This window comes from Mytilus galloprovincialis, chromosome 4 (assembly GCF_965363235.1).
Source record: "Mytilus galloprovincialis chromosome 4, xbMytGall1.hap1.1, whole genome shotgun sequence".
Lineage (NCBI taxonomy): Eukaryota > Metazoa > Mollusca > Bivalvia > Mytilida > Mytilidae > Mytilus > Mytilus galloprovincialis.
Genome location: NC_134841.1, coordinates 5861288 through 5887449, shown reverse-complemented (window position 1 = coordinate 5887449; position 26162 = coordinate 5861288). Strand labels below are relative to the sequence as shown.

Genomic DNA, 26162 nt, shown 5'->3' with positions numbered 1-26162 from the left:
ACGGTCCACTGAACATAGAAAATGATAGTGTGGATGGGGCATCCGTGTACTGGGGACACATTCTTGTTAATTCATCGAAAGCAAGATAATGTGAAACTTCTATTACAAATGGACATACGTGGTGCGTTGTTTGTATTGGCAATTATATAATTTATATTTCATATAAGGTCATTGGTATGAAACACACAATATATGAATTACATAAAGCTCAAGCAGAAATATTGGACAAAATGACATCAAATAGGTATGTTTTTGCGATTTTGTACTTTTGAAGTGATATACATAAATTTACCTTTGTTTGCTGTATATGATAAAGATAAAAATGCAGAATTAATGGATTTTCCAGCACTACAAAATATCTTTTAAAAATACAGTGTTAAATATCAATTTCATTATTCGACTCACAAGTGATATAGTCTGAAATTTTTTGCATTTGTTAAAATTTAATATAAAACTTCACTATATGCAATTGTTCATTAAGTTTAAGGTATATGTTTTAGCACGAGTAGAACCTCAATGCTGGCTGTTGCCTCAAACAAGTTTACACGTGAGTATATTTTATAACATATTACCAACACAATTTGATCTTTTTAGAAAAAAATGTTCGTTCTTAATAGCTAAAAATTTCATTGCTTAGATACATTAAACTGTATCCTAAAAAATCGAATGAAGGCAGACTTTGTAATTCTTTTCGCATAAATGACTTTTTTGCGGGAATGAAAACGCCATTCACTCTTTCACTTGAGAACAAATATTTCAATTTATTTAAAGGAAAACGTAATTTTATCTGACCATTCATGATATAATTGACAAGATATATTTTTTAGAATTGGAACAACGTGTAAGTCGAATAGAATCGGACTCCATTGAGTATAAAAACAATCTTGACAATGTTAAAAAGCAAATGTACAACTTGTTGAAGAAAGCTAATAGATTAAACACACTTGTAATTAATCAACAAAAAAAGTCGGCCTTTGATGATAATAGTGATCAAGATGGCTCTTGTGATCTTTTGAGTAAAGATGGATCTGTGTGTTTTCCAAATGTACTAGACAGAAATGCACCAGGACATGTATACAATACACTATCTGTGGAAAATTGTGAAGAAATTGAGGAAGATTATTCCGAAGATACACAAGACAATGGATGTTATAGCGATGACGACAATATCAATAACCTTTCAAACTATATGAATGTTGGAACAGTACAACTACTGACACTCAATGCAATGAATAATGAATCCAATACAATCCGTAACGAACCACTTGGAGCACAAAGCGATTCGATAAACATTAACGAATCCAATACCATCCATAACAAACCACTTGGAGCACAAAGCGATTCGATACACATTAACGAATCCAATACCATTGATAACCAACCACTTGGAGTACAAAGCGATTCGATAAACATTAATGGGTCTAATATCATGAAGAACGAACCACTTGGAGCTCAGAGCGATACAATAAACATTAATGAATTGAAAGAAGGTAGTTATAACGTTAAAGTTCAGGATTCTACACTTTTAAACAGCAGTGATGAAGAAAATAGTGTAAATGAAAATGTTGTTAGCGAGAATGAAACCAGACAAGACAACTTATTGTGCACAATGAGCAAGGAAGTTTGGAATAAAGATTTGCCTGAAATTGACAATTGTAACATTTCTAAATCAAAAGGCAGGATTCATAAAAAAGTTTCAGGCTATAAAAGTAAAAGCACGAAATCACAAAATGACAACCGCGTTAGCTTTCATAATGATCAGGAAAGTTCTAAAGCGAATACAGATAAAAGCAATATAGCCTTTCAAAATGAAGAACTGAGTGTACCAAATATAAAACCGCCAACACACAATAGAGTAGATGAAAGAACTATGATGACGTCAGCAACATCGTAAGTATCAGAACAAACTATCTCAAAAATACTCATTGGACTATATATTGAAATACGTCTTTGATTAAATTTGGTCGTCTTAAGTTCTAATCAATATCTGCTACAAAAATACTTTTTTTTTTACTATAACATTTAACAGGTACGATCGAAATCGAAAATTTGAAATAAAAAATATGAAACATGTGTGAGTTAAAAATGTCTTCTCACAAAATGTCAGGATACGCAAGCAAAATAAAAAGATGATAATGTAACAATTTGGTATTTTCAATCATTGATAACATTAGCTCTTAGTTTCAGATATGAAAGTAGAAGATCCTATGTTTTTATAATACAAACATTGCAAACATAAACGGTGCAAACATGTGGCATTTAGACTAATGACCTATCAAAGTAATTAAGTCATCTTTAAAAATAACCTGCTTGTGATATTTGATAATTTGATTTTGTGTTTAACATAAACAAAAAATCAAGGATTTTAAAATGACAGTTTATCATGTTTATCTTTAGTTTTTTCCTCTCATGATTAAAGGATGTATCCATAGATCGTCCCAGTTTTCTTCAATATATCATCGATAAACTATGGTATTATCAATCAGTAAAAGCACAAGTCTTTTTGTGTTAAAATTTTGAATGTGTATCTCTTGCTGGGGCTGTACTGTTTTGAAGTTTGTAAAATGATCCTGTAAAGTGTGCATGATGGAAGTCTTTTCCAGAATACCCGTAAAATAATACGGAAAATTCAATTTTACTTATTATGTCATGTGCATGAGCAAAGGGTTCCTTTCACTTGAGATATAAAAACATAAAAAAACACCCAACAACAACCAGCAACAACCAGCAATAAAAAATGGCATTGTTTTATCTTGTGCTGTTTGTAACACACCACTGTCTAATGTTTAAGAGGAGCGGTCACAAATATGTTTTAGGCTGCTAAATATTGAAGTGCTTGTATAAAGTCAGCAGTCTGTATAGTTTAATGATTGACGTTGGTTCATGTCTGTGATATGATTTGTTCTAAAATATACCGATAGTGTTTCTTTTGAATTGTTTCATATTTGTCATATCAGGGCCTATTAGGATACAATTTGTAAATCTCTTACAAGAACACTGTTCAGATAAAGAAAAATAGAGAAATAGACAATTGTGCCGAGTGAATTAGAGAAATCATTTCACAATGTTCCATATTGCGCGTTAATAGGATATGGACTTGTAGCTCTTAATAGGATATGGACTTGTAGCTCTTTTGTTTGTTATAATTGTCAAATTTGTATTTCGTAAATTGTTTTGTCATATATAAGCCATTTGATTTGCGTTTGCATCGTTTCACATTTTCGATGTCGGGTCGCTTCATAGATGACTTATTTGTTAATTTCTAAGTGTAAATCGGAAGTGCACTAATTATGCTGCTTAGTGAAGGTTTTATATTGCTCTATATTGCTCTTGAAACTTTACTACACTATGGACTAGTACATGTAGTAGCGTTTTACACATCATAATTATTCTATCAAAATTAAAACATGATATAACATTATTTTAGGTATAGGTTCTCAAGGCGAGCAAGAAAAAGAGAAAGAGATGAAGACATATTTGGTGAACGTATGTAGGATAGAATAGTACATATTTGATAAAAAAAAAACCTCATTCATGTAATGAAGAAAAATTATGTTACTTTGCCTTTCCGGGTTTTCACCGAGGAATTTGTTTGTTGATAATGTAGAGCTTGATTATTTGGTGGTTAATGCTGATATATTTTATGGCATATTTCGAATGCATATTTATTTTTGAAATTGTTTGAACTCTTTGACCTGCTAATCGTTATAGTTTCATATGTCTCAGTTAAATAGTCATATCTATGTACTCATTTAATATATTTTAAGGACTATTCAATAGTGATCAACCCAAAACTCTAAGAGAATGGTATCATTATTTTAGACAAGTGAAAGCTTATGGTAAGTGTTTTAAAATCAAATAATCTAAATCACAAAAGGAAATTATTCCATCTTAATCTTCGTTGCCAATTTTATGAACTTATATGAACAGGGAACTTATGTAAAAATAAAACTGAAGTTAATTAGTTAAGTAGGTATGGGTGCATTCGCCATCTTGGATTGTAAAAATCAGAGAATCTAAGGTCCAGATTTTAAATCAAGTTAGTAAAATTTGATCCAGGAATGCAGATAACTAATGTGAAACTTCGTTTGAAAGAATAAGTTATAAGTTTATAACATATAACGATTAATATTTTTACAAGTTAAGATTGATTTTTCTTGATTTTTTAATGATTCCAAATTTGTATTTTAAGGGAAGGTAACTCTGAAATAGTGTATTTTCTGAAGGAATCTACATGAAATTTAGCTATTTTGTATTTTTGCCGGAAAAAAAAATGCACGGTGACCCTATCTTTTCTTTTGATATTCTCAAAGCATTTTTTAAAGGCTATCTTCTCGTATTTTATTTTACAATTCTATCATTTAGTTTAGCTCCTATTCGCATAATGCTTTTTTGTCCTGTATAATCCATACAAAATGTATCATTTCGTCACAACCTGTAGCTTGAGAAAATGCGCGGTGACCTATCACTTTTATTATATTTTTGAACATATATCAATAAAAACTACGTTTTGGCAAATTATGAGCACATTCTATCATTTTGTAATTTAGACACCCATACCATCTTTAAATATAAGTTGTGTTCGATAAAATGTATTCAACATACACAATTCACCAAAGCATTCGCTGCTGCATATTAGATTAGTGTACATGTTACAATCACAGCGTTACACATATCCATAGTTGTCAATGCGACTTTGAACGAGATTAATATAAAGATTGCGTTGAACAGCACTGTCAATGTTGATTTAAAAATAATAAAATGTCAAATGACAAAAATAACAATAAATCTTTTGACGTTTTTAGTGGAGTTTATGTAAGGAAGTCTGAACTAAAATTAGTTTTTGTCTAATCATGAAAATCTTACTTTCAAATTTTAAGCATCAGCTAGAGTAAGATCAGGAGTAGTCAAACAAGCAAAAGGGAATGATGTTATTTTAGTGATAGATACATCTGAACGTATGTCGGAGTATTTTCAACAGTTGAAATCAGTTGCTCTACAGTATGTTTACGGTGAGTTTAAACATATTACACGATAAGCAGAATTCGAATTAAGTAAAATAAAATTCTCAGAAAAACCAAAATCCTAAATAGCAGATAGTATTGGTTCAAAAAGGATAAGTTCATGTAATGTCATTTTATATTATCTCTAGACAGCAAAGAATCTATTAAGCGTTGGAATATTTGTTTCACAGTTGACGACAGACATGTTCCAACTGTCGTAACCACAATATTGTTCTCTTTTTCTCAAACATGACCTCAGAATTGGTCAATGACACTTACGTGAATAACCAAACGCGTGCCACTTTCGGAGAATTATCTGCTTTCAAATAACTTGAGATCGTCCCGGTTGGTGGAGTGGTTCCTGACGGTCAGTCTATAGCTATTTATATTGTGTTTTGTATATTGTTGTTTGTCTGAATAGTGACGAAAACGTTCACAATATCAGAACTTCAAATATTCTTTGCAGGAATTGAACTATTGGCAAAACAACATATAGACTGTTGCAAGACGGGAAATGGGATTGGTTTAGCAGTTTTTGGACGACAAGCAAGACTTATACAAGAAGCAACAAATGATTATGAATTAGTTGTGGAATTGATTGGTAATATACGTTACATATTTATAATATCTCAATAAATTGCATGTAGATGTAATTTTTAAAATTCTAATTTGATGAACCAACTTGCTTTTATTTTGTAACTGAAATGATACAAGATGCTGTACTTTTCAAGCATATTATTTTGTTTAATTATTCAGTCGCCTTTGTGTTTAATTGTTTTAATGTATGTGTTGCAAAATTGTTTTTTTTTTAGAATAAAATGATAAATTTTCCAACGATACGATCAATTATTTTATTCAAGCAAAACTTCCATTGTTTTACAGTATTAAACTTTAAATCATAATCTAAGTTCAACTTGACAAAATAAACTAGTTTGAACAACTAATTACCCTGGCCTTTAAGGTCGAAGAAAATAAGTTCCCAAAGGAGAGCGAAAGATACCGGATTGACATTCAAACACATAAATCGAAGGCAACGCCATGGCTAAAAAAGAAAAAGACAAACACACAAATAATAGTACACCAAAAATAACATAAAAAAAAAGTCTCAGCAAAACAAACCCCACCAAAAAACTGAGTTGATCTCAGATGCATTTCATTGTCTTGATTACTCAGTAGCTTTAATTTTAAAATTTGTAATTCATTTACACACCATACAATTTCATTTGTGTTGCCTAAAAGTAAACAGGAAGCTTTAGTATATACGAACTTTTCAACATCAGCTTTCAACGTTTGAATATCTTGACATACATTATTACATTTGTCAAAAATCGCATCTTGTGGAGAAAATTTTATGTGATTGTTATATAATAATCAAGGTCTTTAACTATTTCTTTTATTCGTGCTAAAGGAAAGCTAAGGCCAGATGGAGATGCACCTATCTTAGCAGGACTTCTTATGGGCTTTGCTGGTGTTTCGTCGTGTAAGTATACATTTTTCAAATGTAAATTTAAAAAAAATATTTTAAATTGGAAGATAGTTTTCAGCTAGCTATAAAACAAGGTGTAACCAACCACCATTTTCTCATGCAGAAAAGGCCTGTACCAAAACAGGAATGAGACAGCTGTTATCCATTCGTTTGATGTTTTTGAGATTTGATTTTGTCATTTGATTAGGGACTTCGCGTTTTGAATTTTTATCGAAGATCAGTATTTTTGTGATTGTTTTTTTTTTTCAAGACACCAGCCTGGCATTCTTTACTAACACTATAATGGTTATTTTTCCGAGTTGATGATTTCGATAATTTGGACCAATTTGTGATATTACGAAAATCGATATCATAGATTGGCATTAACATTTATGAATTTATACCAATCATTGCACTTTTTCAGTTATTGCTGTATGATTGTATGAATGGTTTTGTTAAAGAATTATTATGCATGCCGCTGCTAAGAGATGAAACAGAAAAGGTTAACCACATCCCTAGTAATGTGGTTCAATATTATGCGTTGTATAATTATTTTCGGATATTTTGTGGTTACATGTTGACCACGACATAATCGAATATTTAACGCAAAATAGATTTTATATTGACGTATATGCGAACTGTGGTAAAACTACGAAATCAAACATTCATTGCACTACTTTTTAATAACCCAAAAATAGTTTTGTTTAGTTTGTCATTTTCTTTTTTAGCCACGGCGTGGTCAGTTTATTTTCGATCTATAAGTTTGACTGTCCCTTTGGTATCTATCAGCCCTCTTTTATACTACTAAAACTCGTGAAATAACATTGAAAATAGAGTTATTCTAATCTAATAGTTTAGATTAAAGTTTTCTGTATAGTATAGTATACACTTCAAATAGAAACCTTATGATGATCACCAGCTATCATTTGTTTTACAACTTTTTGAATGGTTAAACAGCAACACTTCTTCGAAAAAACTCACTTACATTAGTTAACTGTTCAGTCGTTTAACTGGCCATTTTAGGACATTTTAATCCATGAGTTTAACCAGTTCGTGGGGAATTACAAGATCCCTTGATATAATTTTATTGAATTTTATGAAACCATAATTTTCATTATGTTTTGGATGTATATCTTGATATTTCACGCTGTCATAATCGGATCAGTTATATATCTCTTTCTTAATAAACATGATATTTTCGATGATTGTTGAATATTTCTCTTTTTGGTATATCTTTCCGGTATATTTTGAGAATTTCGTAGGCATGCTCACAGGTTTATTACTAGTACCCCTATGAAATCAAACAAATCACCAAGTATTTCAGAATCGACTTTGACCTTTTTATTGATTTATACTTATTAAGTTAAATGTTACGTATAGTTATATACATTATGTTTTTATACTGATATATGAACACTTCTCATGTCTTCCACTTCCTTCATGCACTGAACGCCATTGCCTCTATAATACATAAAGATGAATGTCTGCAACAGATAGTTAGTTCTGTCCTTATATTGTACAATTGAATGATATACAATTATTAAAATGAAAGGTATATAAAAAAATGTTAAATAGTTCACTAGACCTATTTTGGTATTTTTCATTCATTTTAAATTAATCTTAAACCTGTTAAATGAGTTTTTGAAATGTGCTTTTCAATCATGCGTATCGGATATCACTTTATTGTTATAATATAAATGATGTTTTTTTCTAGATTGATATCGCCTAGTTTTAGCTTCAACATAGGTATCAACGTATATTTGATTGTATCTCCGTTTATATTCACTTTTACTCATAGGCATACCAGGCAGTATCGGAGAAGCTGTAGTACCACCACATATGATTATTTTCACTAATGGATCGTCAGAACAGTCTAAACGTTTATTAAAAGACGAACAAATTCCTAATTTGGATTTGAGTAATCTCCCGGTACGTATGTACGATTGTTTTTCAGCAATAATTACATATTTTGTTTTGCAGGACATTACTGATATTGTAAGTGCATCGTACCGAGTCCGTATTATCAAATTGCAAACTGCTATACATTTATACTTCAGAAAAGAAAAATAAATTTTATATTTTAAAACATAACCAATAGTTGATTGCCACAAGGAAGTAAATTGATTACTTGATATTTTCTGGATTAAATATTTGTGTATTTCGTTTAACGGCAAGAGTATGCAGATGTTAGTACTAAACATGTTTTTTAGGCACAATCTGATATTAATGGGGTCATCGATGAAATAGCTGCAACCAGTACAAAGATATATTATGTCCCTATTGGCAGACATCAGCGCAACAATGTAAGAACTTTGTAAGAACTTTTACTCAATATCAATATGTATATATTTATGTAATGATATATTGATATAATATGAATTATGTAAATGCTAGTATTCAATCTAACAACCTATTCCTACGGTTGTGTTCATCTTTTATCCCTTACATTCAACATTTTTATTTGGCAATAATAATTTCTTCTACAAAATAGCTCACAATATCTTGTTTTTTTCAATATGGAATTTATAGCTCTCAATATATTTGCAAGTACTTGAATGTATTTAAGAAATTACCATTCGTTTATCAAATCAGTTTAATAGCATTTGAATTGAGATTTCGAAAGTAAGAAAATATTAATTTGTTGTTTGTATAAACATAATACATCATCGAAACATTTGCGACTCCAAACAAGATGCGTGAGGGAACCATTCAATTGAAATATACAATACTTATGATAATGAGAACGTAAATTGGAAAATATTTGCGTCAATAAAAACTTAACTTAAAGTAAAGAGTCATTTTTGTTGCTGGTTATTGAGAGGAATAGAAACAAGTTATTTCCAGATGAAAATACAAACATTCAAATTTAATCATTTGTAGGACAGTGTTCTAGCAAAAGTGCAGAATTCGTTTTCCAAGATATCAAAATTGTTTTGGGTTATTTCAGTTCAGGAAGAATGTGATATGTATTTATGGAATTAAGAAGACTGAGTTAACATGTATTTTCAGATTTTAGAACATGCTGTTAGACAAACAAACGGGAAAGTTATTCCAGTTCATGAAGTTAACCGCTTGATCAATATGACACATGTTATGGTAAGTATAGTTATCGGTTTTTTTTAAACTCCATTTGATCAGTCATCTTATACAGTTTGATGAATTCTTGATTAATGATAATTATTTAAATCAATATAAAAAGATATATTAAAATATGTCTACGAAGTGTAAAAAATAAATGACGAATCGCAATGGCTATTCAGAAGAAAATGACGAACCATTAAATTGTGTTCAAATAATTCGCATAAATCAACAGTAAACTGTTGAGGAGTGCTTCATTATAAAGGATATAAAATGATTTACTATACGGCATATAGTTATTTTCAATAGGTAGCAAATAGCAAAAACTACTGAGATACCTGCGCCTGGCCGTTTGTATAATAATGACATCGCATGTGCAGTGGTGCCTTCTGATATCACGCATGCAAAAGTGTGCAATCGTATGGAGAACATACTTACTAGTAGTTCTGTGTAGGTGACTAAACTAAGTTTGAATTTGACGATATTTATTTCCCCCCCCCCCCCCCCAGTTTTTCATGTGGTTACAAAACTTAACATTAAGTATATGATGACCCCTAAAGAGAAGGAGTGCGCTTGTTTTCATAAGAAAAATACATTATCTCTCAATCAGTTCAATTAATATTTGCAGCTGGCATGTCAGCAACGTTTGGTAGTCCTTTGATAATGTATGTACTGTTGTCAATTCGCTTTAGTTTTATTTGTTACCTTTTCTAACAAATGACTCTAAATTCCTTTAATTAAGATTGACTAAGTGTATTGGTGTGTGTTATTTTTTCATTCAAAATTGGCTATAGATGTATAAGGAGGAGGATCGAGATCTCACTAAACGTGTTTGGCTCCGAGGCAATGGTGTGCGTGTCCAAACTTCAGATCCTCTGGGCACTGTTAGTCCTATATATAATTTTGACATGTTGGTTCACTTGGGAGTTAAGTGTAATATCCCACCTGAAGCCCTCCTCTCCGTGCTGTCTGTTTTCGCTGTGATGACAAATTGATATAAGTCTGCTATTAATAGATAAAATGTTTATTTGAAACACCAATTTAAAAACGTTTTTATATCGAAGCTGACAACCTAGAACTGGAAATCCCGTTAGTTTTGTAAGTACTTATTACTAAATTTATTTCACTTGACTGGGCGGGGTTTAAGATGTTCGCTTATTTGGGACCAGTCCATCTATAGACAAGAGTTTTGGGATACACTCATCAATGAAGTGTCCAGTTATTTGTCCCATATCATAAACTCAATTCTTTTGTATATGCGTTTGGTGACACTGATAGGTGATAAGAATTCAATAATAATTATAACGGAAATCATTCTTATCACACACATTTCCAAATAGAATGTTCTAATGCACATTAAAACATAAGCTCCGCCCGATCAGTTGAAATAACATTGGTAATACATTTCGCAGATACAGATGAGAGAACTAAAACATAAAGTTCTTTGGGTTTTTTTTGTATTTTTTTAAATTTTCTTACATCTCATAGCGGTATACTACTGTTGTCTTTAGTTATTCACCCCTTTTTTATTTTATTTAATTGATTTTGTATTTACATTGTATCATAGATAACATCTTTTAGTCAAGTGTATGTTCAATTGTGCTAATTTGTCTTTTGATTGAGTAAAGCTATTTCAATTGATATTTTATAGTGCGTCTTTCTTTGTTGTGAAGTTATACTATTGTTTCCGATGAGGGTGAAGGCTGGTACCTATTACAACGTTCTACCCGCTGTATTTGTTTGAACCTGTCTTAGTCAGGAATATGTTGTTCAGTAGTTGTCGTTTGTTTATGTAGTTCATGAGTATTTCACGTTTTTCGTTTTTAGCACACCTGGCCCATAGGGCCAAGTGAGCTTTTCTCATCACTTGGCGTCCGTCGTCGTGAACATTTACAAAAATCTTCTCCTCTGAAACTCCTGGGCAAAATTTAACCAAGCTTCGCACAACCATCATTTGGGTATCTAGTTTAAAAAATGTGTACGGTGACCCGGCCAACCAACAAAGGTGGCCGCAACTGCTAAAAATAGAACATAGGGGTAAAATGTACATTTTGGCTTATATCTCTGAAATCAAAGCATTTAGAGCAAATCAGACACAAATTGTTTATCAGGTCAAAATTTATCTGCCCTGAAATTTACAGATAATTGAATAACCCGTTGTTGGGTTGCTGCCCCTGAATTTGTAATTTTAAGGAAAGTTTGCCGTTTTTGGTTATTATCTTGAATATTATTATAGATAGAGAAAACAGCAATAATGTTCAGCAAAGTAAGATCTACCAAAAGGTCAATGACCAAATTGGTCAGTTGACCCCGTAACGAGAAATTGCCCTTTATAGTCAATTTTAAACAATTTTTCGTAAAATTTTGTAATCTTTTACAAAAATCTTCTCCTCTGAAACTATTAAGACAAATTTAACCAAAATTGTCCGCAATCATCATTAGGGTATCTAGTTTAACAAATGTGTCCGATGACCCCGCCTGTGAACCAAGATAGCCGACAAGGCTAAAAATGGTACATAGGGTAAAATGCAGTTTTTGACTCATATCTCAGAAACCAAAGCAGCATTTATAGCAAATTTGACGGTGATAAATTTGTTTGTTAGGTCAAGGTCTATCTGCCCTGAAATTTTCAGACCAGTCAGGCAACCTGTTGTTGGGTGCTGCCCCTGAATTGGTTATTTTAAGAAAATTTTGCAGCTTTTGGTTATTATCTTGAATATTTTTATAGATCGATAGAGATACACTGTAAATATCAATAATGTACAAAGTAAGACCTACAAATAAGGCAATATGAACAAAATGGTCAATTGACCCCTAAAGGAGTTAATGCCCTTTATAGTCAATTTTTAACAATTTTTATAAAATATTTTAGCTTAACTGGGCCAAGTTCATTATAGATAGAGATAATTGTAAGCAGCAAGATTTTTCAGTAAAGTAAGATCTACAAACACATCACCATCACCAAAACACAATATTGTCATAAATCCATCTGTGTCCTTCGTTTATGATATGCAAATAGACCAAGGTGAGCAACACAGGCTCTTTAGAGCCTCTAGTTTATATCGATTAGACCGATGGTTTACCCGTTTGAATGGTTTTCACTATTACTATTTGGGGCCCTTATAGCTTGTTGTTCGGTGTCAGCCAAGACTCAGTATTGCAGACCGTACTTTGACGCAAAATCGTTTACTTTTACCAATTGTGACTTGGATGGAGAACTATTTCATTGGCACTCATACTACATCTTCTTATATCTATAAACAGTGCAAGTATTGAAATATGATGAATGCCAATTTCAGTTGGTATTTGTCAACTTCTTTGTTACTGTACAACTCTAAATTATACTAACATGACTAATAATAATAATGAATGTTATAAATGTTACTTTCCTAAAGTGCACTATTTATATATTTACATTACAGAAAATTGCATTACGAATAGTAGCTGATAAACGCTTTTCCGAAAACCAAAGCACAGATGTCATCAGGATGAAAATATCAGAATATATGAATGATATTCATGTACGGTTTTGAATTTAGTTTGTAAACAATACATTATGGGAAGTGCTCTTTGACAAAATATATTCACAGGAACATTTTTTTTGCCATTACTTAAAACATCATGTAAAATTAACTACATATACATAGATAACCTCGCAACTATTCTTGAAAATTTTGTCACCAAAAAAATTCCATCACTTTTTAAAAAGTTTGTTTTCATAAAATAGATTTTCCACATGTTGATAATCTTATAGCCTTTTAGATCCAAAATTAAAAACAACGAGCTTTTAACAATAACATTTAAAAGAAATTAATTCTGTATTAAGAAAACGTTTTTATGGTTCAATACACCTGATGATAGATAGCTAAAGATAATGTTGTTATGAAAAGGATATTATGTTGCTTCTCAGTGTCAGTTCGTTATGAAATTTACATATCTCGTTGATGTATGTTTTCATCATCAATTAAAAATACATTTTAAGGATATTTACTTTTATCACCCTGGAGAATATATCTTTATTCTCATAAACCAAAATCCATGGTACAGAGATATTATAAACATTAATGATATAACATATAGTCAGAATTAATACAAATGTATGACCTACAAATGGAAAAATATTTCCAGCTACATGTAATATAAAAACACAATTATGCATGTATACAATATTATATAAAAGGTATTAAACAATGTTTCCCCTAAGAGTCCAGCTGTTTATTAATCAGTCTGATAAATTTGCACAAATGAGTAGAGTAGAGTGGAAATACTAAGGCGCAATAATACAATAAATCTAACAATATGACCAAACAAGTAGAGTAAAAATTAAATATTTTGCAAAGCCAATTAGGATAAAAAAAAAAACAAACACCACATGTCTATTGGAGATCATAATTAAAGTTTTCTAGTACAATTAGGGTCAATTCTACTAATGAACTGCTATAAAAACTCAACTTATTTTGTGTAAACAATAACTTTCTCCTCAATTATTTGAATGATATACGACGTTTTGCTACATTATAGATTTAACGGGATTTTAGCTGTTAGTACAAAAGACAACACGAAGTAAAAAGTGTGTAGTTGGGAAAGAAATGGATTTTCAAATGAAAGACATTTTTTATTTTTTATTACGAGACGTAGTGCTTAAATACATGCAGACACGTATTTCATAAATTACATATTCAAAAACGTACATATCATTTATTTGTTCAAAATTTACTTTTAATGACGCAATTATTTCTTTTAACTGACATTACCAAGAAGTTTTTTGTTAATTGAAAACGTTTTTGCTCCATTTAAAGAAAGTGTAACAAAAAACAATCAATTCTTTTATTACTTCAACATGTGTTTCTGTTCGACTTGGTTCTTAATCACACGAAACGCAAGTATTTAAAGAGCTTACATATAAAAAAAATGTGTTACAGCTAATGTCATAGCTCGCAAATGGCACCGAGTTACAATGTTGCACTTATTCAACAAAATGTTGTGGAAATCTTAAAAGTTTTATTTGATACTAAACAATTTGCATATTTCTAATTTGACATTATACACGTATTAAAGCAGAAGTAAATATATTGAAATATATGCCAAACTTCCAAAGTATATCTCAACAAATAAAGCATTTACTGGAAAAGTTAAATCTACGGAAACTTTCACAAACTGTTACTTTTAAAAATGAGCAAAACAAATATGTCACAAGCATCTTGAAAAATAGTAATTATCAAATGATGTCAAATTGTTCTAAATATTTGAAGAAATTAAACAAAACATCTGTTATACGATATTTAAGGATGTGAATTAATACATGGATGCAATTTCGGTATTCCCTATTACAGAATCATGGGTCGTTTGGAGGTCAGTGCACACCCATTTTTCTATGATTCAGTAGTGATTCAAAATTAAATTAGTGTAGCTTCATAGATAAAATGAATACGTCTACAAAAAAAAAAAAAACAAAGAATGGAAACTTTTATCTATATCATAAAAAAACGTACGTGAAAAAAATTGTCAAAATAGGTTCAATTTGGGTATCCTCACGTTATTCCTTCATTCTTTATACTTCTTAAACAGAATAAAAAATAAGCTTAATATTGATCTTACTGCATCTATTTATTTTCGTGAATAGAGAGGGAGATATAATCTTATTGTTTAAACGCACTGTTGCTTACCCTCTTATGAGTTATGTTTCAACTGATTTCAAGTTCATAATTGGTTAACAAGTTTGTGACCATGAGTAAACGACTGTTGCCTCTTATTTGATTAGATTATTTATTTTCATTTTTTTCTAAATATTTGAAACCATATTCAAAAAGACAATGGATTGGATCACCTGGTTTCATTTAGAACAAGAAACCTAAAAAATTCGGCTCATAAATAATTGTTGATTATGAATCTCTTAAATCTAGATTTTTGATTGAAACTCGAAGGAATAGGCGATAAACATGCTATTACGTTAGTTTTCATTTACGGCTAAAACATTTTGTAAAAAGAAAATATAACTGAGGAAAGATAAGAATCAATCCAAATTTTGTAATTATTTTTAGGGCGACTGTCTAGATATGGTAAAAGAATTTAGCAACCCTTTAAAAATTTATAATATGCGAGGTCAGTTTGTGGAGTTAAAATTTAACACACTTAAACTAGGTGATAGAGTCAGGAAAGGACCGAATTGTAGATGCGGAAATAAAGATTTAGGTCTTGCAGGAACTGTCATTGGACAAGATCGAGACGGTAAGCACAAATTTTTTTTTAGAAGATATAAACATTATTTAAATGAATAGGTAAAAAACTATCAAAAATATATTGAGATGTTTTAAATTATTCAATCGACCGTCAAATCACGAGGTGTCGGTCATTCATCGTTTATCAGCATTTATACACGGAAATAAAGTACATTGTAATAAACCGTTAGTCAATGAAAAGGTATATACTATGATATTTGTTGCAATGGGAACTCACTTTCAGGACCTGCTTACCTTTCCGGAGCACCTGAGATCACCCGCCCTAGTTTTTGGTGGGGATCGTGTTGCTTAGTCTTTAGTCTCCTATGTTATTTCTTCTGTACTATTATTTCTCTTTTTGTATTTATTTTTAGCCATGTCGTTGTCAGTTAATTATTAATCTATGTGTTTGACTGTCCCATGGTATCTTTATCCTAGTCAATTAAGATTGGAGTAGAGTGCACCTAAGAAGTTCCTGTATTAAGTCAGCCTCATACGAATAAAGGAACAAGTCGGCAAGATGAGGGGCACAACTGATTCCCATGGGAATGCCGAAATTTGTAAAAAAAACGTGCTCAAAACGTAACAAATATGTTGTCAATCAAGAAATTATTCATCTTGATAGTCAGTTAATACCGCAGTCACACTTGGCAAAAGTGCAAATTTTGACGATCGTGCAGATCGCAGTAAGGCCGTAGTACGGTTGTGGTGAGGTCTTCATGATCGTGATGAGCATGGCCAACTTTGAACATGTTCAAAACAATCGTGGTGCGGTCGTGGCAAAATCAGGTCGTATAAGAAGCGCAGTAAGGTCGTGGTAAGATTGCAAATGTCGCGGTACCGTCAAAGCGACAGCGTAGCGAAAGCGCGATTCTATTTGAGGAGACTGCTCTACCATTCACATCGATGTTACTACGACCATCACGTTCTTACCGCTACCCAACCACGTTTCTACTACGACTATACCACGTTCATAGTACGCTGTTCAAGACCAAGGCCGTTAATTTTCTCGTTTGAATTGTTTTACATTGTCATATTGTAGCCTTTGATAGCTTACTATGCGGTATGGGCTTTCTTCATTGTTGAAAAGCCTTACGGTGACCTATAGTTGTTAATGTCTGTGTCATTTTAGTCTCTTGTGGACAGTTGCCGCATTGTCAATCATATTACTCGTCTTCTTTTTCATTTATAGTACGATTTTAGCACGCCCATGCCGTCCTCATTGTGCTCTTCTTTCGACCTATCTACGTTCAGACTATGACCATCAGGGTCATTGTTATTGTCATATAACATATAAAAGCTTTCCTGGTTTTGTTTGTTTGTATGTAATTTGGACGTCTTGTCATTTTCTCCAACGACTCAACTATGCTTGACACATCAATGTAATCCTTTCTATCGTTCACTAAAGCATCATTGTATCTTGACTGACCAGCAATAGTTTGTGATTCAGATTGGATTGGTAGGTCCGATATATCTCTACTGCATAATGATTTTTTACCCTCAGATCAGCCTCTGCCTCTACCTCTACCGCTACCACGCCCACGAGTTCTGGTAGATTTTGGTTGCATGACTATGGTGTTTCTGAAAAAAAAACTCTACGTATCAGTGAGAAGTATTGATATGCAATACGATGATGACTTTATTGCTAAAAGCGTAGTAAGATCTCGGTATGAACGTGGTATGATATAAGAATGGTCGTGGTATAATCGAAGTGGGATCTTTGAAGATGCGTAATGAGGACGTAGTAGCAATGTGAAAAAATTAAAATTTACATTTTTCTTCCGCTCATACCGCGACCTCAGCACGACTTGAATTCATTTTAGATCACAGTGAGCGTGGTGCGACCGTGGTCTAGTATGACTGGAGCTTTATGACAATTGTTAATCATTTGTTTGATGTGTTTGGTATTTTGATATTGCCATTGATTTAGGGACTTTCCGTTTTGAACTTTTCTCGGAGTTCGGTATTTTGATAATTTTACATTTAAACTTAATTCTTTTTAGTCCAAAACTTAAACTTCAAATGATGATATGAAATGTCTCTATAAATAATCCCCATTGTTTGTCGATCGCAGGCAATGATGCCAGGTTTGTTCTACTGATTCATATCGTGTATTCATGTTTTATTCGATAATCATTCAGACACATACTTTTCTGTTATAATATTAATGAATAGATTTTAAAATATTATCATTGGTGAAGCAATTTTATTTAATATGTGTATGACAAATTGTCTACACACATTGCAGTCATAATGCCTGTACACAGGTTACTATTGATTTCTAATAGAGACATCAGAATCTGTACATTTGATCCGCCTTATCTTTACTTTAAAGAGTGTCATTCTGGTATCTTTTGCCCATCTTCAATAATACATGAAATCGATATCAGAATACTAGTACGGCACCATTAAGAAACACACACGGTCCAGATATCCTGGGTTGGTATACGTACACCTAATGGTAAGGTTAAATTTGTTTTCCGTCTTAATTATTCCCTTATATATCAACATAGGAGAAGGTGATCATTAAGTGTTTAAAGACGCTTAACTGGTCAATACAGGTCTTTTTAACTTTAGGTAATCAACAGTACCCTTTATTACACATGAAGCATGGAAACTGATCTATCTGAATATAAAAAACCTACCTTTGTTATACTACAACGTATGAGGAAGATACAAAATGATATTACGCACTACCAAAATTGTAATTGACTCTTATATTATATCAATACATTGCGCCATATTGAATTTAACTGGAAGTAGGGTTTTCAAAGACATGTTATCGATATAATGTATCCAAAAGTAGCAGAGAACAAAGATTTTAATCGAATATAAGGATAGTAGCATGATTATAACACCTTTTCACACACCATCCCTCGATATTGGGCTGATTTAAGTATAATGTCCGCCAAACTGAATTTTACCAGAATTGGTGCATTTTTTTCCAGATTGCCTCCCTATCTGAAATCAAAGAGTAATGCTAAAGGAAGCTTGATGCCAAATTTCATGCTTGTACCAGGATGTGCACAATTCTTCTGAAATATGCTTGTAACCGCTGCACTATTATTTATATGTAACCTCAATAGATCTCTCAATTCAATAACCATTGTTACTTTTTCATACCGTGAAATGTGAGTCCCGAATGTGAATTTTTGAAATCGAAACACGTTTTTCATGACATTTCATAGACAGGGCTACATGTATTACCGATATGAATATTACAGACATAAAAAAAAATCGCAATGAAAAGCAACAAAAAAACTTAAGCAAGATCAACTGTTACTCATTTTAAACAAAACTAGGGGTGGAAGATGGCGTTTTCACTCTTTTATTGGTAAGTGTATTGATTTATCTACGTATTTCATATATCTATATGGAGGAACGATATGTCAGTCCTTTGAATAATCAACCCAGCCGATACCGAGATTCAATTAAAAGTCAGGTATTGTTTACCCTTTATTTTAAAGTAAACTGCAGTTCAATAAAATATTTTACTTATTTTATCAAAAAATGGGAACGGGAAATGTGTCAAAGAGACAACACTGCAAGAAAACCCGCACCAGGGGGCTCACTTCCCTTTGCCTCTTAACAATAATGTGTACTAGTCAAGTGAAAATGGACGGATCTGCATACCCTTCTGGAGCACATAAAATCACCCGCAGTTTTCAGTGGGATTCTTGTTGCTTAGTCTTTAGTTTTAAATGCTGTGTCTTTTTGTGAGATTAATTTTATCCGTAAATAAGCACACTCCTAAAATTCTTTCGTGATGCAGATCCTCGTGGTAAAAAAAAACACCTTTTAAACACAATGAGTTCTTCTAAAATGTAACACTTTGAACACATTTAATATCTCAATAGTTTTTCCACATTTATTCTATATTTATCTACTTTCGCAATCAACACAAATGGTTAAGCTCAGTCACTTGTTTATAATATAAATATATTTGAGATCTATGTCAAATATCACTGCACAGAGATTTTTTGTTTACACACAACTTTTGAGTGCCTGATTTTGAGGCGCATTATGGATATTGACCCTAACTGTGACGTTATGTTTATTAATGACTACAATAAAAGTACATTATATGAGATAAATTTGATAATTCAAAATGTATTACAATGAAGTATATCAGCGTATTGATTCGCACTGTACTGGAAATCGATTTTGACTTCCGAAGGTTCGTTTCTTGTGTAAAATTTAAAATACAATAGTGTGCTTTCTCCGTGCAAGTTCTTGAATTTCTTACATCGTTATATACCTTTCATTCTGTCAAATGACCAAATGTTCATGAATCTCAATTCTTAAAGAAAAATAATTTCATTTCCCAGACACACACAAAAAACCAATTGATACCTACCGTCGGTCTTGTATAACGTACGACATGAAGAAACATTAAAGTTAATAACGAATAACTAAAGATTTGTTCTCGAGCGTAATTGACGAAGGCTAGTCAGGTAGCACACTAAAATTGAAATCAAAACATTTTGAATTTTGAAATCAAAACACTGTCTGGTCACCTACATGTTATAAAATCAACGCATGCGGAATAGGATGACATATTCAAATAATTCGGTCGAAATTAAAAATATTGAAAATACAGTCTTGTCTTATATTTTCTTTGAACTATTTGATAAATATCTAAGGTGATGTACTGGTAGAATGGGATCATGGATTAGCATGTTTTTATGACTATGATGACGAGCCGGAGGAACAGAATATAGTAAAAGTTAACGAAGTTAGAATGCTGGTCGGTGAACCGATAGCAGTTGGATGTAGGGTTGTCAGAGGTATTTAAAATACTGATATATCATTAACATTAAGATTCGCAAGTAATTTTGTATTTATTAACATTTAATATAATAAGATAATAACAAGATCAAAATTGATATGTTTCAAAATATATAACTCGTGAAACTATCCATCCATAATAGAAAAGAAGATGATCGTCTAAATTAAATAGAAATTTCTTATATGTAACAACTAATAATTGGGTTTACTCATAGGCCAGGATTGGAAGTATGCAGATACTGATGGAGGCAGAGGAACGTATGGAACAGTATTGTGTATACTAGAAGAAGGAAAAGTAGTGGTGAGATTTGTCTATAAGAAACTTCTATTAATGAACATCAAAGTATCATGTTAACAAGAATAAATTTCACAACTGAGGACAATTAAACTATCCACAAACAGACGAAGTTACATTTTAAAACTGCTCCAAAATATAGAAAAGAACTATGCGTATTTATACATTGATTTTTTTTTTTACATATGATATGATGTTTTAAGAACTTTTTACTGAAAATTCTAAACGAAAAGTCCTTCGGCAAATTGCATATTCTACAGCTGAAACACATCAAAGTAATGAATAACAACTGACTTCATGCTTTTATTATACTGAAAATGTTGGGTGTAAACCTGTTTTTTTTTGCTACATACACCTTTCATTTGTATGAAAAAAAGTTCGAATATATTGGCAACTATGTGTGAAATGGTAAAAATATTAAAATGGCAGTCAACATTGTGTTATAATCTTCATCACTATCAAAACACACAAATATGACAATAAAGAAAAACAAAAAGGCAAATAGACAAAGCACAGTAGTAAAATCGAAAGCCAAGAATATAAAAGTTAACAAAGCACATTACGTAATGACAGGATGAATTAGTACCGAGCTACGTCATATGGATACTACCAGCAATAGACTAACAGCTAAGAAATACTTTACAAAGATAAACAAAATAATACTATTACACGTTATTAAGATGATAAACAACGTAAGTACCTAGAATATATACTTCGTGTACTATTTTTGAAATTTAAACGGAATATTTTTCAACAAGGTGTTGGTATCTTCTGCTGAACTTTCTTTTTAGAAGCTTTTATATTGCTATTAAAGTGCGGGAAATTGATAATTTCAAAATAATAATCGTCTGGTTTGTCATAGATTGTATGACTGCTACACAAAAATGATGAAAATGATTGACTTCACTATGTATTTATTTGTCATTATTTTATTCGTTGAATTTATTACCATGAAATTATCTAGTGGTTCAAGAGTTTGAATTGAAACTAGTTTGTTGGTTTTGGAGTCATGCGTTTTAGAAATAATAAAAGAAAAATTATGTTTTAGGTGAGATGGGACAACAAAAATGTAGGCATATACAAAATGGGATATGAGGGACTTTTTGAGATAAAGTTAAGGTAAGTTTTAAGTGTAATTCATTTTTGCAATGAATTATATAGAGGTAAATGAACTTACATTAAAATATATTTCATTTAATATCTAAGCGACCAAATTTTTTATCAAAAATAAAGGCAACATAAGTATACCGCTGTTCGTTTCATTTACCAATGCATCTATTTAGTTTCAAAGAGTTGCTATTCGGGAGAATATCAAAAAAGAAAAAGACAAAAAAAAACATTACCAAAGGAATAGATAGATAAGCAGTTGTCTTAAATCAAAAACACTATACTATATCCATACATTCTCGGATGACATTAGATGCAATAATAAAAAGCATTAACGTTAACAACACTTATGTAATGATATATCCGATGAAACATTAGGTGTTTTCATAAAATAAATTACTGTCAGTCCATAATGGAGTTTGAATTGATTTGTAACCATTTCGTAACCCATTATTACAGTGATACGCTTACAACTATTCTGGTCTTACACATACTTGTCTTTCAAATATATGTTCTCGAGAGTTCCTGGCGAAGTCAAATCAAGAAAAGCGCTTCTGACGCAATAAAGTTATACTTTATGTTTCATTTTTTTATTTAAGTAATAGCAATGCCTTACAGAACGAGGAAACACAGAAGTATAACAAGACCCAACAAAGGTTGAAGAAAAGAGAAATCATGAAACATCACAATGATTCAAATACAATCAAATCAATTGATTGTGATACAGATGATTACCTTATACCTATATATTCAGATGTAGCAGGTAAGACGATTTCATGTAGTGATAATTAATTACCTTAAAAAGTCAAAACACTACAGTTTACAAATTTTAATTCTCGTGAAAACACACATGTGTACGTATTGCGCAAATCTTGCCAAAATGTCTGTAATCGTTAAGAATGTACTATAAATACATCAACTAAAAAGTAAAATCACAAAAATACTGAACACGAATTTAAATACTGTTTATAATAATGTATTCCTATTTTCCGGTTTTTTTTTAAGTTGTAGAAAATTGCTTGCATTTGTCATGTAATTTTATGGTTTTGAAAAAAAGAAAAGAAAAAAAAAGCACTGCTCATATGTTTTTGTTTAGTCAACTGCGAGTGGGGATTTTGAAAGAAAGATTGAAAGAAGCTTAACGATGTATATCATTTTTATGCTTCTTCAAATAAAATGATATCAATGGTAAAAATATGCTTCCATTGCAAAAAGGACTTTTCATGTTAGATATCGCATAGTCTATAAATAACATTTTCTTAGAAGAAGTGACATAAAAATAATAAACGATAATGAAACACAGCTTAAGCAATGATTCAACATTTTGATTTGATTTTCTGTGTTTTAACGCCACCTTCAAGCACCGCTTTTTGGCTATTCGTAGCGGCCAGTTTTTATAGGTTGAGGAAGCTGGTGTTCAAGTTCAAAACTACCAGCCTTCGATAGGAAAACTGACAATTATATCCAATGAATGAGAGGGATTTGTGTTACTTGCAAAAATTTTTTTATACCCCTCCTTCAAAATGTATTTGTAAAAAGATTTCAAGACCCCCTTAACATAAAAATGTCTATATTTTGAGTTAGAGCTTATGAAGTTTTCCATAATTTTGATATAATTTGTCCCAAAAGTTGTACAACACACTGTAAATATTTTATTGATAAAGCGCAGGTTGGATTTTTTTAATTTTCATTTATTTTCTTAAAGAAATGCACTACTAAATAATTGTGGTCTCGGACCATTTATATAATCCCTTCATGTGTATTATCTTTATTTCAACAGTAAGTGCTATTTGGGAATACAAGAGAGTTTCACAATGGATAAAATATCCTTCCGGAATAAATGTAAAGATTGAAAAAGCCTATCAAAGGAAGAAATCAGGAAAAATCATTATCGAGATGGATCGCACAACGTACGTATTAGTGATTACTTTGGTAAATGTGAGCATTAATATAAAACCAGACAAATGAAGGAAATGGACACTTAGATATAAAATATGATAAAGAACAGTATCAAATTACAATATGGACGAATATTATAGATATCGAATTGTCTTCCTAATCGAATTCTACTATTTGAGCCTAGGATCACTACTGTTACCTGTATCAATATTTGTTAATATAATGATGTCATTTTGTTTTGAAGTTTATATATCACTTATTTATTTATTTATTTCATGATAGAATTGTCGAATATAATAAACAAAAGTGTGTGATATGATAACGAAATTCTACTTTATAACAGATATTTAATACATTTTTCGAGAATGGTACAAGAAAATGTTAAAAATAAAACAGAACTGGCTGTTAGGAGGAAAGGTAAGTTATATATCTGATTATAAAATCCTAGACTTCTTCATGCCATCTTGTTGCATGCTTTTCGAATTATTACGAAAAAGCGTTAAATTGTCAGCAATTGTGGACCTTTTAATTCTAAATTCCAACAATTATAACAAATGTCTATCATCTATTCACAATAAGTATGTTGTTGTTCCTGAGAACAAAGCTTCAAATAATAGTGTTGACTTTTATATACCGTTGTACACAGTGTTTTTAAAATGCCTTAAGTGACTGTAACTCCTACAGAGCATGGCTTTTGCGTTAATTAATATAATATTTCTGCTTTACGACATATGTATCTTCAAAAACAATTTAGCGCGCATGAATACAAAAAATGAAGAAATACAATGATGGCATTAAAATAGCACAAACAAATAAAAGAAAAACCCCTACGTGGAATTCGAAAAAAATGACATACCACAGCAACTTCCAATACAAAGATAACTTAAGCTTAAAAATTTTACCTAGCAAACGACAGGGATGATTATGGTTCGCCAGAAAGGTAAGTGGTTGTCACTCCACTACGGACATGTTTGCTTTACTCATTGTAACTATGAACACAATGAAAAACATAACAATTTAGGTGTACAGGAGAACCAGTTAATATAACACTAAGCGGCGTATGGACTTTATTTGAGCTTTACGAATTTCATCCTAGCAATAAATACCACGCATCATTTATTAAGATGAATAAATAAACTCATCATAGATACCAGGATTGAAACTTTATATTTTCACCAGACGCGCGTTTTGTCTACAATATACTCATCAGTTACGCTCGAATCAAAAAGGCCAAATAAAGTACAAAGTTGAAGAGCATTGACGACCAAAAATTCCTCATACTTTTGCCAAATACAGCTAAGGGAATATATTCCTGAGATAGAAAAACCTTAATATTTCAAGTATTCAAAGTTTTGTATAATTATGAATTCGAACATATCAATGATAACTCAAGTCAACATAGAAGTGTTGACTACTGGGCTGTTGATACCCTCGGGGAATTAAAACGCCACCAGCATTAGAATCAACCCAGTGGTTGTAAATAAACTCATCATAGATACCAGGATTGAAATTTTATATTTACGAAATTATATATTAAAAGCATTGTCTTAATTGTATTTGCCATAACCTTATTATGTAGCATTTTGCTGGATTCTAATATCGATACCAGAAAACCTTTTTCTTTTTTTTCCTAATGGAATATTTCTTACAAACAAGAAATGATAATTAGCAAATGAAAAATGTTGAACTTATTAATTTAATGCTACACTTAGTAAGTAGATATCGTGTAATGTTAACCGTTATCGTTATATGTTATTGTGTGTTCGATAGATTCTCCTAATTTGTGTGTTTTTACTTTCAGATTGATACTTGGTACTACGCCTTAAATAAACTATATTTCTTTGTATGTACGTGATGTATGCTTCAAGTACAGATTCAAGTACAGCAGCTAAAAAACAAACTTTAAATTGACTTAAATTATTAAGATTTAAACAAATTATTCATGTGTATTGCATTAGTGTGAAAGGAAGTACAAGCAAAATTTTATTCGTGGGATTTCATTTTGTATCCTTATTGTTTTATATTCTTCTTTGTAGCTTTTGTCATCATACATGTATTATACCAGAATAATATTAGTATACTTTGAGTGTAATATTTAATTCAATTTTCTTTTTTGAACCCGTAAATTTGTGGCGGACGAAACAGCTTTTCCATCCGAAAATATAATATGGAAGCTAATTCATACAAAGTATGCTTCTGTCAAAAACAAAGTTTAACATTTTCTCAACAGGTCAATGATGTGAAACACCCATGTACTAAAATCTTTTTTTAGTTTGAACCACATACACCTAAATGTAAAATTCAGGAAA

At 31.4% G+C, this 26162-nt stretch overlaps 1 protein-coding gene and 1 long non-coding RNA gene across 2 annotated transcripts in view; one reads left to right on the top strand and one right to left on the bottom strand.

Annotated features, from left to right (window-relative positions):
* LOC143071209 (uncharacterized) overlaps positions 1-26162 on the bottom strand; it is a 195278-nt gene that overhangs the window by 111208 nt on the left and 57908 nt on the right. The window lies entirely within an intron of this gene.
* On the top strand, positions 172-25952 carry LOC143071204 (uncharacterized). The gene is made up of 20 exons (XM_076245371.1): positions 172-244; positions 501-547; positions 828-1890; positions 3428-3486; positions 3768-3839; positions 4881-5012; positions 5470-5604; positions 6412-6483; positions 8267-8397; positions 8679-8771; positions 9478-9564; positions 12969-13067; positions 15588-15774; positions 20408-20551; positions 20768-20853; positions 21896-21966; positions 22554-22717; positions 23735-23864; positions 24197-24270; positions 25655-25952. Exons 1-20 carry the CDS (start codon positions 177-179, stop codon positions 25657-25659), a joined length of 2919 nt encoding a protein of 972 aa, XP_076101486.1. The 5' UTR covers positions 172-176; the 3' UTR covers positions 25660-25952.